The sequence below is a fragment of the Rhinolophus ferrumequinum genome, chromosome 9 (assembly GCF_004115265.2).
Source record: "Rhinolophus ferrumequinum isolate MPI-CBG mRhiFer1 chromosome 9, mRhiFer1_v1.p, whole genome shotgun sequence".
In the NCBI taxonomy this organism is placed as follows: domain Eukaryota; kingdom Metazoa; phylum Chordata; class Mammalia; order Chiroptera; family Rhinolophidae; genus Rhinolophus; species Rhinolophus ferrumequinum.
In genome coordinates this window covers 17278699-17296529 of record NC_046292.1, presented here as the reverse complement: position 1 = coordinate 17296529, position 17831 = coordinate 17278699, and the positions used below count along the sequence as shown (strand labels likewise).

General features: G+C 40.2%; 1 protein-coding gene across 1 annotated transcript; it reads left to right on the top strand.

Moving 5' to 3' along the window:
• The first annotated feature begins 3900 nt into the window (after nucleotides 1-3900).
• SYF2 (SYF2 pre-mRNA splicing factor) lies at nucleotides 3901-16606 on the top strand. Its single transcript, XM_033113319.1, has 7 exons — nucleotides 3901-4022; nucleotides 4250-4360; nucleotides 4881-5006; nucleotides 5471-5588; nucleotides 6454-6544; nucleotides 7291-7389; nucleotides 16065-16606. The coding sequence occupies exons 1-7, from the start codon at nucleotides 3993-3995 to the stop codon at nucleotides 16228-16230; spliced, it is 741 nt and encodes a 246-aa protein (XP_032969210.1). The 5' UTR covers nucleotides 3901-3992; the 3' UTR covers nucleotides 16231-16606.
• Nucleotides 16607-17831: the final 1225 nt, after the last annotated feature.

Genomic DNA, 17831 nt, shown 5'->3' with positions numbered 1-17831 from the left:
TCTTAGTCTCACTTTATTATGTATGTGTTACATAATGGGTCTTTATTTAACAGAAGAATGTGAAGATATTATCTCTTGTTTAAAGTCTTGCTAATCCCAACTCCAGATCCATGGACTGACAGGACAGGGCTCACTGACCTTACCTGGGAATTTGTGGGAAATGCTGAATCTCAATTTCCCACCGCAGACCTGAATTAGAACCTGAATCTTAATATTTTCTCTTGAAGTGGATATTTATTAACATTTGAGACGTTTGGCCTAAAGTTTATGGAATATAGGCATAGTATTATCCTTGAAGAGTTACACTGAGCTTCAGGGCAGGAAACTCGGCTAAAGAGGTTGAAATGGAAATGCCTTGGTGAGCTATAAAATTTGTGAGGTTTAGTTGGATTTCTTTATTAATGCTTTAAAAGTATTCTAAAATTTAAACTCCAGTTTGTAATTCTTTAATGCTGCTGTAGCTGGGAAGGAACTTAAGCACATAAAATTTTAAAAATGAGGGGTGGACTGGTGACTCAGTTGGTTAGTGCGTGAGCTGTGGGCAACGGGGCTGTCAGTTCGATTCCCACATGGGCCAGCGAGCTGTGCCCTCCACAACTAAAATGAAGTCAATGAGCTGCTGCTCAGCTCCTGGGTAGCCAGATGGCTTAGTTGGTTGGAGCGAAGGCTCTGAACCACAAGGTTGCTGGTTGGACTCCTCGACTCCCACAAGGGATGGTGGGCTGTGCCCCTTGCAACTGACAACAGCTACTGGACCTGGAGCTGAGCTGCGCCCTCCACAACTAAGATTGAAAGAACAACTTGACTTGGAAAAATCCCGGAAGTACACGGTTCCCCAATAAGGTCCTGTTCCCCTTCCCCAATTAAAAAAAAAAAAATTTAAATGAAATGTTAACTACAAAGTTCTACACAGCTGATCTATATAGACTAATTATAGACTTGTGTTTTTGCCGATTGATACGTATTAGTGGACACCAAAAGTCTAGAAAGATTTAAGCCATTTTTAGATTCTCAACAAGTGTTATTTGACTTATGAGATCAAATGTTTGAATTGAACATTAGATACCAGCTAGATTAATGAACTTACTGTGCTTATGTGCGAGGGCTTAGCAACAAAACATGCCTTCCTAGAAAACCAGCAAGAAATAAAAATCCTAGTGGTTTTGACCACGATGTATTTTTTTGAAGGTGTGTTTTTCTTTCCTACTCGCTTTCTCTTTTGCCACCATCTAGAACAGCCTTTTAAATTCAGAAAGTAAAATAGATTTTCAATAAGCAGGGGTGACAAATTAGAGAATGTGATGGGCAGAATATTAAGAGACGACAAATCAGGAAAGGACACCTAGAGACGAGATGAATAGATAAGCAAGCTGCAGTTGTAAATTAAGTAGAAGTTAAAGGATGGGAAGGTCCTCTAGTGGGACTTAAGAAATTGCTATAAACTAAAGCTGTGCTGTCTATTATTTCACCTGTACTTTTCAATAACAGCCACTAGCTAAATGTGGTTACTTAAAATTCAGTTCCTCAGTCATATTAGCCACTTCTCAAGTGTACATTAGCTAGCTACATGTGGCTAGTGACTGTCTTAGGAAAGTACAGATTAAATAGGGTATTTTTGTCATAGAACATTTTATCGGATAGAGCTGCTCTAAAAAAAATTGGACCTAATGAAAAACTTAAGTGTGCAGTGACTTGGATGTATATGTACATTCCTCGACATAATTCTTATTTTTGTATAGCCTTGGTCACATTCTTATCCCTCAAGCTAGCAGTACTTGATTTGAACAAGGGATTTCCTGAAAGAAAGGGTTGCTGCTCTGGGTAAACATTTCCATTTCACATCTAGGTTAACAATGAATTATTGGGAGGATAATGTCTGCTCCTAAAAGAGTAAGTTTACATGATTAGGTTCATTTTTATTTTGAGACCGGAGAATATTAATACTGGTTTATGCTTGTTTATATCAAAGTCAGAAAACAGCAGGATTTGATTTAAGATTTGTAACAAAATAGGCTTAACCAGAGTCTCTTGTTATTTGGTACTCAAGCATAATTAAGTAAAGCTGCAGAACTCAAGGATTTCCTTGTGAGGGAAACTTGACATAACACTAGAATCTTCCACCTTTGCTTAGCAAAAGTACCCACTCTGATTACGTATGACCTGTGTTCAATACTACCCACTCAACAGCTAAGTGACAAACTTCAACCAAACCACCTTTGAGAGGTTTGGCTAGTTGCTATGGATATGTGCCACTTCTGAGATTTATTTCTAGAGTGGTGGTCTTTCAGCTGCCTTCACCATAGCGTCTCCTTCAGCCTAACATGCTTGAGACCTCCTTATTTCCTCTTTAATTTCTCAGTCTGTTGGCTCATTTTCTTTTACCCAGTATCCTAAAAATAGTTACATTCTTTTTTTTCCCCCATAATCACCCTATGCTTGTCTAACTTGACCTTGTTCGTTCAGCTTTGTAACAAAATTTCACACCCCAGACTGGCTAGCCATTACATTAGTGGGGTAAAATTACTGTGGTATGATACTGACACTATATAATGTATGGACAAAAGAGGTGCTGCTTAACCACAGGGATATGTTCTGAGAAATGCGTAGGTAGGTGATTTCATTGCAAACAGTACAACCCCAGATGATATAGCCTACTACACACCTAGATTATGGTATAGACTATCACTTCTCGACTACAAGCCTGTAGAGGATGTTACCTCTACAAGATAAACAAGATTAAACAAGATAAACAAGATTAAATCAAACACAAGAGAAGGATGTGTAAAACAAGATTAAATCAAACACAAGAGAAGGATGCAATCAGATGTAAACAGGACTTAACGTGGCATACTGTTCACAACAAACTTTTATAAGTTAGCATGTACTATAAAATAAACCAGTAACATTTATCACGTATTATGTACTGTACATAATTGTGATATTCTTTAGTAGGTTTGTTTACACCAGTATCACCAGAAACACTTGAATAATGCATTTTGCTACATTGCAATGGCCACCTCACTAAGTGATAAGAATTAGGAATTTTTCAGCTCCAGTATAATCTTGACCACCCTTGCATGTGCAGTCTGTAATTGAAACATTGTTATGTGGCACTATATCAAGATGAGAAATTGTACCGAGAGTCTAGATTCAATGCTGTCCAATAGAAATATGAGAGCCACATTAAAAAAGGTAAAAAGGTGAATGTTTAATTTATCCCAGTATTTCTAAAATATTTCAATACTTAATAGAAATACTGTGATATTTTACTTTTGTGTGTGTGTATGTACTAAGTGGTGTGATCCAGTGTGTATTTTACACTTAAAGCACACCTTAATTTGCCCTAGCCACATTTCAGGTGATCAGTAGTCAAAGACAGTGTGGGTGGTTATTTTCATATATTCTTGTATCCAGCACCTTACTGACTTATCTTCACTTGCTCATTCTGGCAGTATCTCTGCTAGGCACGGAAGAGTAAAAAAGATGGGATGTGTCTGCTCTCCTGCAGTTTACAATGTTTATGAGGGAAACAACATGAACAAACAAGTATCTTAACGCTACTGAGAAAATTAAAATGGTGCCACATGACAGTGCTAAGGGCCTATGTGAGACATGGTAGACGGGAGACTCATCTCGGAGTAGGTGACACAGAGGATAAGGGATGAATAGAAAGCACTTCCCGCTCAAGGGAGCAGCACGCAGTTGTGATTCCTTCCTAGCTGTCCCCTACCGAGCTAGTACTACTCTGCTCTTTTCTCCCCACCTCGCCTCGCCTCTCCGAACCCTTGCCTCTGCGGCTCTCTGCGGCTGCGCTAAGGCCCTGTCCAATCGAAAACAGCTCACTGCTAAAGGAGCCGGGATTGGTCCCAAGATCCTGAGGCGGCCAGGAAGGGGCGGGTCTTATGGTAGGTAATTAGTATCTATCGGCCTGGCGGACTGAAGGCCGACGGAAGTGGTGTGTGTTGTTGCCGGAAGTGAGAAGAGAAAGAAAGATGATGGCGGCTGCGACTCTCGCCGAGGAGGTAAGTGCTACCGGCTCTACGCAGAGTTTTTTCTGGGAGAGGGTTCTGAGGGACGGCGGGGGCGGGAGGTGGAGGAGATACTTCGGTGCCGGGCCAGGGAGGCGCAGACACTCTGGGGTCCGGGTCGGCGGTGAGGGCCCGGCCCGGCCTGTTGGCGGGGGATCGGCCTGGACAGTTCCGGGAGAAGCCGAGCCGGCTCTGTCTACATCCGATCCTCCTTGCCGCAGGTTCCGGTGGACAGCGCGGAGGAGGAGCAGCCCCTCGCGGCGGCGGAGGAGCTGGCTGCCCAGAAGCGCGAGCAGAGACTGCGCAAATTCCGGGAGCTGCACCTAAAGCGGGTGAGTACTCCCCGAGGCCACCTGAGACCTCTCACCTGGACATGCCGGTGCGCGTTTGTGAAGCAACGAGGAAAAGCCTCAGGCAAATTGAAGCTTTTCCCTTGAATTAATCAGGATTAGGAGAACTGAAAGTACACTATCTTTCTCATCATGTGATTTAATATTTTCTCATGCCATCTAAAGTCTTAAGTGCCACTGTAGTAGTCCTTCCCCACTTTGTGAAATTGCCCTATCCAACTTTGAGGAATCTACTCAAAGGGACCACAGAGCTAATCAGAGGCAAAGCTGACGTTAACCCCCAAGCCTCTGGAGCAGCAAACCAGTGCAGCTCAACACGTTTTTCTTGACTATGTACAAATGCAGACCTAATTAGGTGGTTCCCTTGCTTAAAATACTTCGATGGCTCTCTGTTGCTTTTAGGATACAATGGGGTCCCCTTACCTGACCCTCAAAGAAGACAAGATTTGTTTCGATTGATTTTCATGTTTCAGCTGATGAACCTTTTGTGTTATGGTTTTAGAATGAAGCTCGTAAATTAAATCACCAGGAAGTTGTGGAAGAAGATAAAAGACTTAAGTTACCTGCAAATTGGGAAGCCAGAAAAGCTCGTTTGGAATGGGAACTACAAGAAGAAGAAAAGAAAAAGGTTTGGAACTTCTGCTATCTTTATAAGTGGGTTACTCAATCTTTCTGTTGTATTGAGACAGTAGAACACTTCCTCTGGAGCTAGACTGCCAGAGTTCACATCCTGGCTCAGCTTTTTACTAGCTGTAACACTTTGGGTAAGTCTCTGTTTTCTCATTTGTAAAATGGGGACTACAATAATAATTGAGTTAATTATGAGTTAAATGAGTCAATGCATGTAAAACACTTAAAGCAGGGTCTGACACCTCCTAAACATTGAATAATATTATTTTTTAAATCACTGTGCTTGCTCCATATATACCATAGAAGATTCCTGAATTTCCTTCCGGTAATCATTATTTTACAAGTATTGTTTGATGTCTTTATTCAGCCTTTCTTCATTTAATAAAGATCAAATAATTGCTTCTAATGTAATTGCAGGTTTCAGCTTTTTTCCTTTTTTTTTTTTTTGTTTTTTGTTTTTAGGAATGTGCAGCAAGAGGGGAAGATTATGAGAAAGTGAAGTTGCTAGAGATCAGTGCAGAAGATGCAGAAAGATGGGAGAGGAAAAAGAAGAGGAAAAACCCTGATCTGGGATTTTCAGGTAAAATTGGCTTTTACTTTATTGACTGGGCCTGTTAGATAAGCACTGCCTTTAGTGTATCTGGTTTATGAAAGGATATGCCTCTTTTTTCTTTTTTTTTTTTTTTTAAAGATTTTATTGGGGAAGGGGAACAGGACTTTATTGGGGAACAGTGTGTACTTCCAGGACTTTTTTTTCCCCAAGTCAAGTTGTTGTCCTTTCAATCTTAGTTGTGGAGGGTGCCATTCAGCTTCAAGTTGTCCTTTCAGTCTTAGTTGTGGAGGGCGCAGCTCAACTCCAGGTCCAGTTGCCGTTGCTAGTTGCAGGGGGCACCCCCACCATCCCTTGCGGGAGTCGAACCGGCAACCTTGTGGTTGAGAGGACGTGCTCCAACCAACTGAGCCATCTGGGAGCTCAGTGGCAGCTCAGCTCAAGGTGCTGTGTTCAATCTTAGTTGCAGGGGGCGCTGCCCACCATCCCTTGTGGGACTGGAGGAATTGAACTGGCAGCCTTGTGGTTGAGAGCCCACTGGCCCATGTGGGAATCGAACCAGCAGCCTTTGGAGTTAGGAGCATGGAGCTCTAACCGCCTGAGCTACCGGGCCGGCCCCAGGATATGCCTCTTGATGGAATATTATCTAAGGAGTATAAACCCAAGAAAAATATAAATATATATCTCATGGGGCAGAAGTAAAGGCTGTGCTTCACTCAGTTGGATTTTTTGTTCTTTGTGGTAATACTAAAGCTTGTATCAGCAGCATCTTCAGAATAGAGGCTATGCTTAGGTTGATGTCTTTTGCAGATAGTACTAATAATAATTTTGTTTTTTTTCTGAATAGTAATGACCAAACGAAATATATTACCTCTGGTTCTCATTTTATTTTTAGATTATGCTGCTGCCCAGTTACGCCAGTATCATCGGTTGACCAAACAGATCAAACCTGACATGGAAACGTATGGGAGACTGAGAGAAAAGCAGTAAGTGGACAGGATTAATGCCACGTTTTTCTTCTCTCATGCTGAGGTGACATAGATGACTGTGTGGGTGTATATACGTATGCACACACATACGTAAGTACATACTTGAATGCTTAGGCATGGGTTATCAACAATTGTCTTAAGAAAGATGTCTGGTCTTGACAACACTATTTATTGCTCACTCCACAGCAGTTAAGCTAACCACCTGGTTGTCTTTCTAGCTGGGCATTCTAAGACTGGGTGTTGAGTGTTTAACACCAGATCATCACAGTTACTCAGATACTGTAGGAGGCAGGATGCTTTAGGGCTGGATGGGTGAACTTTCTCTGTGAAGGACCAGACAGTAAATATTTTAGGCTGTCACAACTACTTAACTGTGCTGTTCTGATGTGAAGGCAGCCTTAGAGGATACATAAGCAAATGGGTGTGGCTGTGTCCCAATAAAACTGCAGAAACAAGTGGTAGAGTTTGCTGACCCTGGTTTAGTGGAAAGAGACCTAGGAGGAAGTCCTTTGATCTCTGGCCCTTGGCTCTTTCACTTGTAGAATGAAGGTGTTAGGTGATTTCATAGGTCCCTTCCAATGCTATATTTTCTTTCTTTAAGAAAAAAGATAAGGTACAATCCCACAGCAAATATATGTATATATTTTATCTCATCGTGAATGGTTGTTTAGTTTGAAATTTGAAAATGTGGAGCACTTACAGCTCCACAATGTTACTATAAGTCCATTTTGCTGTCTTTTCAGCGGAGAAGAGTTTTTCCCAACATCCAACAGTCTTCTTCATGGAACACATGTGCCTTCCACACAGGAAATTGATAGGATGGTCACAGATCTGGAAAAACAGTAAGTACTCAGTAGAGCAGCTTGAAATTTTAAATGCTTAAAGGCAAAATGGACGTAATGAGCTTAGAATGAATTGAATACACAAGTAGTATAGTTGCTAATTTCTGACTTAGCATCTATAGTCGTTTTGGAAATAGACTGCAAGGATGAGTTGAATCCATATGATTTGGAATGGAGAAGCAAAATCTTGATGAAATTGAATTGTTAATACAAATAATTAAAGCAGGGAAAGGTCTGAAGAAAATTATTCTTTAAGAACTTTTATTTAACAATCACTCTGCTATTTGATTTGAAGAAGTAAGAATGTTCTATTAATAGTAAATGTACCTCTGTTATATTTGGTTTTCTTTTTTTTTTCTTTTTTCTTTTTTTAAAAGATTTTTATTGGGGAGGGGAATAGGATTTTTATTGGGGAACAGTGTGTACTTCCAGGACTTTTTTTTCCAAGTCAAGTTGTTGTCCTTTCAATCTTAGTTGTGGAGGGTGCAGTTCAGCTTCAAGTTGTTGTCCTTTCAGTCTTAGTTGTGGAGGGCGCAGCTCAACTCCAGGTCCAGTTGCCGTTGCTAGTTGCAGGGGGCGCAGCCCACCATCCCTTCTGGGAGTTGAGGAATCGAACTGGCAACCCTGTGGTTGAGAGCCCGCGCTGCAACCAACTGAGCCATCTGGGAGCTCAGTGGCAGCTCAGCTCAAGGTGCTGTGTTCAATCTTAGTTGCAGGGGGCGCTGCCCACCATCCCTTGCGGGATTCGAGGAGTTGAACCAGCAACCTTGTGGTTGAGAGCCCACTGGCCCATGTGGGAATCGAACCTGCAGCCTTCAGAGTTAGGAGCATGGAGCTCTAACCGCCTGAGCCACTGGGCCGGCCCTGGTTTTCTTTTTTTAATTAGTTTCAGGTGTACAAAACAACATAATGATTAGTTATTTATACCCCTTGCAAAGTGAAAACCCTTCCAGGTCTACTATTCATCTGACATCATACATAGCTATTACAGTACTGTTGACTATATTCCCTATGCTGTACTTTAAACATATATGCATATATATTTAATTATAGTTGACATTCAGTATTACTTTGTATTAGTTTCAGGTGTACAGCCCAGTGGTTAGGCATTTGTATAATCTGAAGTGATCCCCCCTTCCCTATAAATCCCGTATTTATCTGACACTCTACATAGTCTTTACAACATTATTGATTATATTCCCCATACTCTATTTCACATCCCCGTGACTCCCAATTTGTACTTCCTTACCCCTTCGCGTTTCTCAGCCACCCCCAAGTCCCCCCATCAAGCAGCTGTCAGTTTGTTCTCTATCTATGAGTCTGTTTCTGTTTTGTGTATTTGTTTATTCTGTTTTTAGATTCCACATATAAGTGAGATCATACGTTATTTGTCTTTCTCAGTCTGACTTATTTCACTGAGCATAATATCCTCTAGGTCCATCCATGTTGTTGCAAATGGTAAGATTTCATTCTTTTTTATGGCAGAGTAATACTCCATTGTATAAATGTGCTACAATTTCTTCATCCAATCATCTACTGATGGGCATTTCAGTTGTTTGCCTTGGCTATTAATAGCGCTGCAGTAAACATAGGGATGCATATATTTTTTCAAATTAGTGTTTTGGATTTCTTTGGATAAATACCCAGGAGTGGAATTGCTGGGTCATAAGGTAGTTCTATTTTTAATTTTTTGAGGAACCTCCATACTGTTTTCCATAGTGGTTACACCAGTTTGCAATCCCACCAACAGTCCACGAGGGTTCCCTTTTCTCCACATCCTTGCCAGCACTTGTTGTTTGTTGATTTATTGATGATAGACATTCTGACAGGAGTGAGGTGGGTATCTCATTGTGGTTTTTATTTGGATTTCTATGATGATTAGTGATGTTGAGCATCTTTTATATGTCTATTGGCCATCTGTATGTCCTCTTTGGAGAAATGTCTATTCAGGTTCTCTGCCCATTTTTAAAAATTGGATTCTGTGTTTTTTGGTGTAATACGAATTTTTTTAAAAATCAATTTTGGATATTAATCCCTTATCAGATGTGTTGTTGGCAAATATCTTCTCCCATTCAGTAGGATGTCTTTTTGTTTTGTTGATGGTTTCCTTTGCTGTGAAAAAACTTTTTAGTTTGATATAGTTCCATTTGTTTATTTTTTCTTTTGTGTCCCTTGCTTGAGGAGACATATCAGTAAAAATGTTACTAAGGTAGTAACTGAGAGTTTACTTAACTATATTTTGCTCTAGGAATTTTATGGTTTCAGGTGTTACATTTAAGTTTTTAATCCATTTTGAGTTTATTCTTGTATATGGCATAAGAAGGTGATCCAGTTTTATTTTTTTACATATATCTGACCAGTTTTCCCAGCACCATTTATTAAATAGACTGTTTTTAATTCTTGCTTCCTTTGTGATAGATTAAATTACCATATAGGCATGGATTTATTTCTGGGCTCTATTCTGTTCCATTGGTCTATGTGTCTGTTCTTATGCCAATACCATGCTGTTTTGATTACTATGGCCTTGTAGGATAATTTGATATCAGGTAGCGTGATACCTCCAGCTTTGTTCTTGTTTCTTAGGATTGCCGTGGCTATTCAGGGTCTTTTATAGTTCCATATAAATTTTAGGATGATTTGTTCTAGTTCTGTGAAAAATGCCATTGGTATTTTGATAGGGATTGCACAGAATCTACATATTGCTTTGGATAGTATGGGCATTTTAACTATATTGTTCTATCCATGAGCATGGTATATGTTTCCACTTATTTGTGTCTTCTTTAATTTCTTTCTTCATTGTCTTATAATTTTCTGAGTACAGGTCTTTTATTTCCTTGGTTAAATTTATTCCTAAGTATTTTACTTTTTTTTGATGCAATTGTAAATGGAATTATTTTCTTAATTTCTCTTTCTGATAGTTTGTTATTGGTCTATAAAAATGCAACTGATTTCTGAATATTAATTTTACTAAATTCATTTATCAGTTTTAATAGTTTTTTGGTGGAATCTTTGGGGTTCTCTATATATAGTGTCATGTCATCTACAAATAATGACAATTTTATTAGGTTGGTGAGAAAGTAATGGTGGTTTTTGCAATTATTTTTAACCTTTTAAATCGCAGTTACTTTTTCACCAACCTAATACTTCTTCCTTTCCCATTTGGATGCCTTTTTTTCTTTTTTTTTTCCCTTTTCTGATTGCTGTGACTAGAACTTCCACTACTATGTTGAATAAAAGTGGTGAAAGTGGGCATCCTTTTCTTGTTCCTGATCTTAAGGGGAATGCTTTTAGCTTTTCCCCATTGAGTCTGATATTAGCTGTGGGTTTGTCAGATATGGCCTTATTATGTTGAGATATGTTCCCTCTATCCAACTTTACTGAGAGTTTTTATCACATATGGGTGCTGGATTTTGTCAGATGCTTTTTCTGCATCTATTGATATGACCATATGATTTTTATTTTTCTTTTTGTTTATGTGGTGTGTCACAATAATTGATTTGCGGATATTGAACCAAACTTGCATACCAGGAGTAAATTTCACTTGATTGTGGTGTATGATCTTTTTTAATGTATTTGCTGATATTTTGTTGAGGATTTTTGCATCTATGTTCATTAGGGATATTTGTATATAGTTTTCTTTTTTTTGTAATGTCTTTGCCTGGTTTTGGAATCAGAGTAATGGTGGCCTTGTAAAATGAGCTTGGGAGCCTTCCCTTCTCTTGGATTGTTTTGAATAGTTTGAGGAGAATAGGAGTTAATTCTTTTTTGAATGTTTTGGTGAAGCCGTCAGGTCCAGGACTTTTGTTTGTTGGGAGCTTGTTGATTACTGATTCAATTTCATTGGTAGTAATCGGTCTGTTCAGATTTTCTGTTTCTTCTTGATTCAGCCTTGGAAGATTGTATACTTATAGGAATTTATCCATTTCTTATATATTGTCCATTTTGTTGGCTTATAGTTGCTCGTAGTATTTTGTTAAAATTTTTTGTATTTCTGTGGTGTTGGTTGTCACTTCTCTTTCATTTCTGATTTTGTTTATTTGGGTTCTCTCTTTTTCTTGGTAAGTCTGGTTAAAGGTTTGTCAGTTTTGTTAATCTTTTTTAAAAACTAGCTCTTGGTTTCATTGATCTTTTGTATTGGTTTTTTAGACTCTATTTTGCTTATTTTCACTCTAATCTTTATTATTTCCTTCCTTGTACTCACTTTGGGCTTTGTTTGTGTTCTTTTTCAAGTTCCCTTAGGTGTAAAGATAGACTGTTGATTTGAGGTGTTTCTTGTTTCTTTAGGTAGGCCTGCATTGTTATGAATTTCCCTCTTAAGACTGCTTTTGCCCTGTCCCATAGATTTTGGGTCGTTGTGTTTTCATTTTCATTTGTCTCCAAGGTATCTTTTGATTTCTTCCTTGATCTCATTATTGACCTATTCATTATTTAGTTGTATGTTATTTAGTTTCTACGTGTATATGTCTTTTTCAGTTTTCTTATAATTGATTTCTAGTTTAATCATTTGTCACAGAAGAAGCTTAACATGATTTCAGTCTTCTTAAATTTATTGAGACTTGTTCTGTGAGCTAACATATGGTCTGTCTTGGAAAATGTTTCATGTGCACTTGAAAAGAATGTATATTCTTCTGCTTTGGGGTGAAAATACTCTAAAAATATCAATGAAATTCATCTGGTCTAGTGTGCCATTTAAGGCCGCTGTTTCCCTGTTGATTTTCTGTCTGGAAGATCTGTCCATTGATGTCAGTGGGGTGTTAAAGTCCTTTATTATGATCGTGTTACTGTTAATCTCTACCTTTATGTCAGTCGATATTTGCTTTATATACTTAGGTGCTCCTATGTTAGGTGCATAAATGTTTACTAGGGTGATGTCCTCTTGTTGGATTGATACCTTTATCATTATGTAATGTCCTTCTTTGTCTCTTATCATAGTCTTCATTTTAAAGACTATTTTGTCCAATATAAGTATTACTACCCCAGCTTTTTACTCATTTCCATTTGTGTGAAATACCTTGTTCCATCCCTTTGAATGTCTTTTGATCTGAGGTGGGTCTCTTGTAGACAGCATATGCATGGATCTTGTTTTCTTATCCACTCAGCTATTCTTGTCTTTCAATTGGAGCATTTAATCCATTTACGTTTAAAGTGTTTATTGATAGGAACATAGTTATTGCCTTTATTATTTGTATTTTTGATTTTTGTTTGTTTTCTCCTTTTTTCTGCTTAAAGAAGTACTTTTAACATTTCTTGTCATACTGGTTGATGGTAATGAATTCCTTTAGCTTTTTCTTGTCTGGGAAGCTCTTTATCTCTCCTTCAATTTTAAATTATAGCCTTTATGGGTAGAATAGGCATGGTTTTAGGACCTTGTTTTTCATTACTTTGAATATTTCCTGCCATTCCCTTCTGGCCTGCAAAGTTTCTGTTGAGAAATCAGCTGATAGTCTTAAGGGAGCTCCCTTGTAAGTAACTAGTTGTCTTTCTCTTGCTGCATTTAGGATTCTCTCTTTGTCTTTAACCTTTGCCGTTTTAATTTTGATGTGTCTTGGTGTGGGCCCGTTTGGGTGCATCTTGTTTGGGTCTCTGTGCTTCCTGGGTTTGTATGTCTATATCCTTCTCCATGTTAGGGAAGTTTTCAGTCATTGTTTCTTCAAATAGGTTCTTGATCCCTTGCTCCCTTTCTTCTTCTGGTACCCCTGTGATGTGAACGTTGTTACACTTGATGTTGTCCCACAGGTCCCTTAAATTGTCTTCATTTTTTTAAATTCCTTTTTGTTTCGATTGGATGTTTTCTGCTACCTTCTAAATCACTGATTTGATTCTCTGCTTCATCAAATCTGCTGTTGATTCCTTCTAGTGTAATCTTCATTTCAGTTATTGTGTTCTTTATTTCTGACTGGTTCTTTTTTATGATTTTCTGTGTCCTCCTTTATGCTTGCTATCTTTTTGTTGAAATTCTAAGTTAGTTGATCACTCTTACAATCAGTGTTTTAAATCCTGTCTCTGCTAAGTTGGTTGCCTCCATTTCATTTAGTTCTATTTCTTGTGGTTTCTTTGTTTCCTTATTCTGACTGCCTCTATGTGTTTGCTTTTATGTATTAGGTAGATCTCCTGTGTCCCTCAGTCTTTGCTGAATGGTCTTATATAGTCTGTGTCCTGTGTGGTCCAATGGCACAGTCTCCCTCATCGCCTGTGCATGTGTTCCAGCAGTGTCCCTTGAGTGTGTTGTGTGTGTTTTCCTGTTGGAGTTGTGCCTTGATTGCTTTTGGCTTGTCAGTGGGTGGGATTGACTCCCAGGCTGACTGACTGTGAGGGTTGGCTACACCCACAGTGTATGAGCTGCTGTGTGGGGGCTGACCCCTCAGAGGAGGATTCGCCCCTGCAGGCTCTTGTGCCTGTTAAGACCCCTCTTTGGGTGTGCCACTTGTGAGGCTAACCAGGTAGTGTTCTAGTGTGGCCTCTGGATGTGTCGTTTCTGGTGTCTCTCGGGAGGGGCTCCAATGCAGGCCAGTTTCAGCCTTGCCTATTACCTGCCTGTAGCTACCTGGTAGGAGCCACAAAACTATGTGATTGTCTGCTGCCTGTGCTGGATCTGGAGGCATGTGAGGGTGGCCTCACTGTGAACCAAGGCCGGCTGCCACCAGTAGTGGGCCTGAAGCAGCTTAGAAAAAAGTCCAGGGCCCCCTAGGCCTATTGCCACGTGCCAGCTGCCTGTAAGGTTAAGGGGTGAAAGAACCTCCTTAGGTGCGTGGGCTGGGCTGGTTGACCTGGTGCTGAGAGTGATGCAGTACTAGCTGGAGGGGGCAGAGTGCCAGGGAGTCACGAGATGTGGCTTGTGGTTTTTTACAAAGTTAATGCACATTTAGTTCTTATGTCAGTGCCTGGCCTGTGACTACTTCACTCAGTGCCCTGAGAACACCGCAGCCAGCCACCACTCTCCTTGGGGCAGTGCCTGGCCTGTGACCACTTTGCGAAATGCCCTTAGAACGCTGCAGCCAGCCACCAGGCTTGTAAAACCCCGAGAGCTACCAAAGTGTGGCTGCGGCTCAGGTTTTGGGTCACTGTCCACTACCAGAATCTCCCTGGGCCATCGTGGGCTGTCTGCTGCTGCAAAAGTCCTCTGTGGCTTGTGGGGCAGGACCCGCCACCCGGGTGCCCAGAGTGCCCCTGGCAATGTACCTCTAGGTGGGTGGGGCAGAGTTCCAGGAAGCTAAAGGGGGTAGTTGGTGGTTTCTACAAAGTCAGTACAGTCTTGGCTCCTGTACCGGTGCTCAGCCTGCGACCACCCTGCAAAAACGCCCCAAGAAAACCACAGCAAGCCACCACCCATCTCAGGCCCGCAGGTTCCCGAGAGCCACCCAAGAAACACTGCGGCACAGGTCTTGGGTTCCTGCCCACCAGCTAACGTTTCCTGGGCTGCTGTCAGTTGTCCACCATTGCAAAAAGGCTTCCACAGCCTGTGGGGTGGGGCCAGCAGCTCAGCGGTCAAGAGTGTCCCAGGCAATGTAGCACAAACTGTGTGGGGAGTGGGGACCCAGGACGTCACCAAGGCGGTGCACACACATGGATTCCACCAGACCAATGTGGTCCCAGCCTTGGTCTTTGGCCTAACCCTGAAATGATGTCACTCTCCTGTAGGCCACACGTGTGTCAGGCTCCACATAGGAACAATGGCTTCTGTCCCTCCAGCTCTTATCCCGAAGCCATACAACTCAGCCCTTCCCCACACGTCCCTGGGCCTCCTGGGCTGCCCCCCCTCCACCAGAGACCAGGTGAATGCTGGCAAATGAGGGAGTCCGTGTGCGGGCTCTACGAGAGGGCTTCGGGGTTTCCAGCCGCCCTCTGCTGCCCCACTGGGATGGGCAGACAGAGTCCTCGCTGATTTTCACTGCCAGATGCCATGGGAACTCCTCTTCCTGGCACAGTTCCCTGGACTGGGGAGCCCGACGTGGGGCTGGGACCCCTCCCTCCTCAGGGGTGACCTCTGCCACCAAGGTGTCCCTCCTGGTGTTCAGCCACCATCCATGGGCTTGGGGTCAGCCCACTTCGTGTCTCCCCCAACTCCTACCAGTCTTGATGTGGCCTCTGCTTTATATCCTTAGTTATAGGGGTTCTGTCCTGCTAGTCTTGAGATGACTCTTGAGGTTGATTGTTCTGTGATTTATTTGTAATTTTGGTGTGATCCTGGGATGCAGTAGGCATAGCACTTACCCAATCCACCATCTTGGACCCCTCTCCTATTTGTGTTTGTTCATACTGATAGGTGTGAATATTAGGCAGAGCAGAATGAATTTATATTTTAGGAGTTAATACATGTGAAGTATTAAGAATAATTTCTGTTAAGACTGTGCACTCCTTTCTTATCAGCTGTGGTTATTAATATAATTATTGCTATCATCATCTTTTAAGTCATACTTAATGTTAATATGTCCAGTTTCTAGTAATGTTATCATTGCTTTTTTAGAAGCATTCTGAAGATGAGTTTGTATATTTACTGAATTTCATGGTTCTTGCCTAGGTTGTAATATTACTGAGCAGTTCTGACTTGGTCTTGATGACCTTCACACAAGTGTGCTATTCTAAGTGTACTGATTCTATTAACCATTTGGCTGTGTTTTATTAAGATCAAAAAAGAAGATAAATTTTGAATTTTATGAATTGTTTTCTTCTCCCAGAATTGAAAAACGAGACAAATACAGTCGGAGACGACCTTACAATGATGATGCCGATATCGACTACATTAATGAAAGGAACGCCAAATTCAACAAGAAAGCAGAAAGGTTCTATGGGAAATACACAGCTGAAATTAAGCAGAATTTGGAAAGAGGAACAGCTGTCTAATCTCTTTCAGGAACTGTGTTTAGAAGCTTGAGAATGGAGTGAAAATTTCTGCTAGCATATTGAAGTTCTCTTCAAAGTTACACCAGTAAACCAGAATTCAGTCTATGCCTTCCCACTCAGCATTTAAAAATAAACGTTTTTTCTTAAACGTATACTTCATGTATATTTCCAAATGTTTGTGCTTGGATATAAGATGTATTTCTTGTAGTGTACTTGTTTTGTAATAATCTACTTTGTATGAATTCTAATATTATTTTTCTATGTATTTTAAATGCGATTGTTTAATCTTTAAGCATTTTGGACTTACGATTGCTGGCAGCAGTCATAAATGCAGTCATTGTTGCTTTGAATAATGTTATAAATTTGACAAAATCTAGAGCTGGGCTCGGGAGTCATTTGGGGTTGTAGACTCTGAAACTAAGGACAGTGATGAGGCGGCGGCAGTGGCTACTGGAGGGCGGTGCCGGCCCTTCGGGACCACGTTCAGGAAGTTGCAGAACTGACCTCTCATGAGTATTGGCCATGTACTGTTTGTGCCCTTTTTAAAAAGCAGATATCTTGTGGAATAAAATCCCTACTAACCCCTCTGCTTATCATTTAAAAAATATTCGTGTGTGTGTGTGTACAGATACACATACATGCTTCCATTCCACAACATTAAAATTTTTTTATTATGGGAAATTCCAAACATAGAAGACAGAATAATACAATGAGTCCCATATACCCAATACCCATCTTCAATAATCATCTCATGGCCAATATTGCTTCATCTTTATTTCTACCCACTTGCCCCTCCATGACTCCCATGTTATTTGAAGCAAATACTAGATGTATAATTTCATCTATAAATATTTCAGTATGTATCTAAAAGATACTTAAAAAAAACCAATCCTATTATCTCAGCAAGCGTTTCATTTATTAAAAGTCCAGAGAGAAAGATTGGTATAATATTCCCTGCGTGTTGACTAAATTGCTAAATACCTAATTAGAACATTCCAAATTAAGAGAAATCTGAAACGGGGAGTTTCATAAATATTTCAGCTTTAGTGTTTAAAGGCAATTTAACATTTAATACCTCTAACGATTAATTATTCCCTTTTTAAATTTAGGTGGCAATTTGTTTTCACTTCTCTGAGCATTTCTGTGTGCAGTTAATCAGGTTTGGTTACGGCCTTGATGCTACCTCTGAAAATATATCGAATATGTTTCTATTCCCATTTCTACTACCTTAATTCAAGTCTTTGATCCTGAATGTTGTAAGTCTTAAAAAATTAACTTCAAAAAATTGTCAAAAAGAATCTAGCAATGTTTTTAAAAGAATAATTTACTATGAGCCAGCAGTGTTTGTTCTAAGAATGCAAGAGTAGCTGCTTGGAGACTGTTTAGGTCTTGCCTAAAAATCTTAAAAGTTAAGACCTGAAAGAGTCAAACTAATTTATATCTTGTTAGTTTCCTGGCCAATATCAATTCTCGCTTTCTTCATTATCAATGAGAAACCTGATTTTTTGTGAATTTGGTAAAATTTCTGACTAAACACTTGTTTCCCCAGACTTACAGGTGGTCAAATACTATAGTCCTGGCTGATATGATACCATCTAATT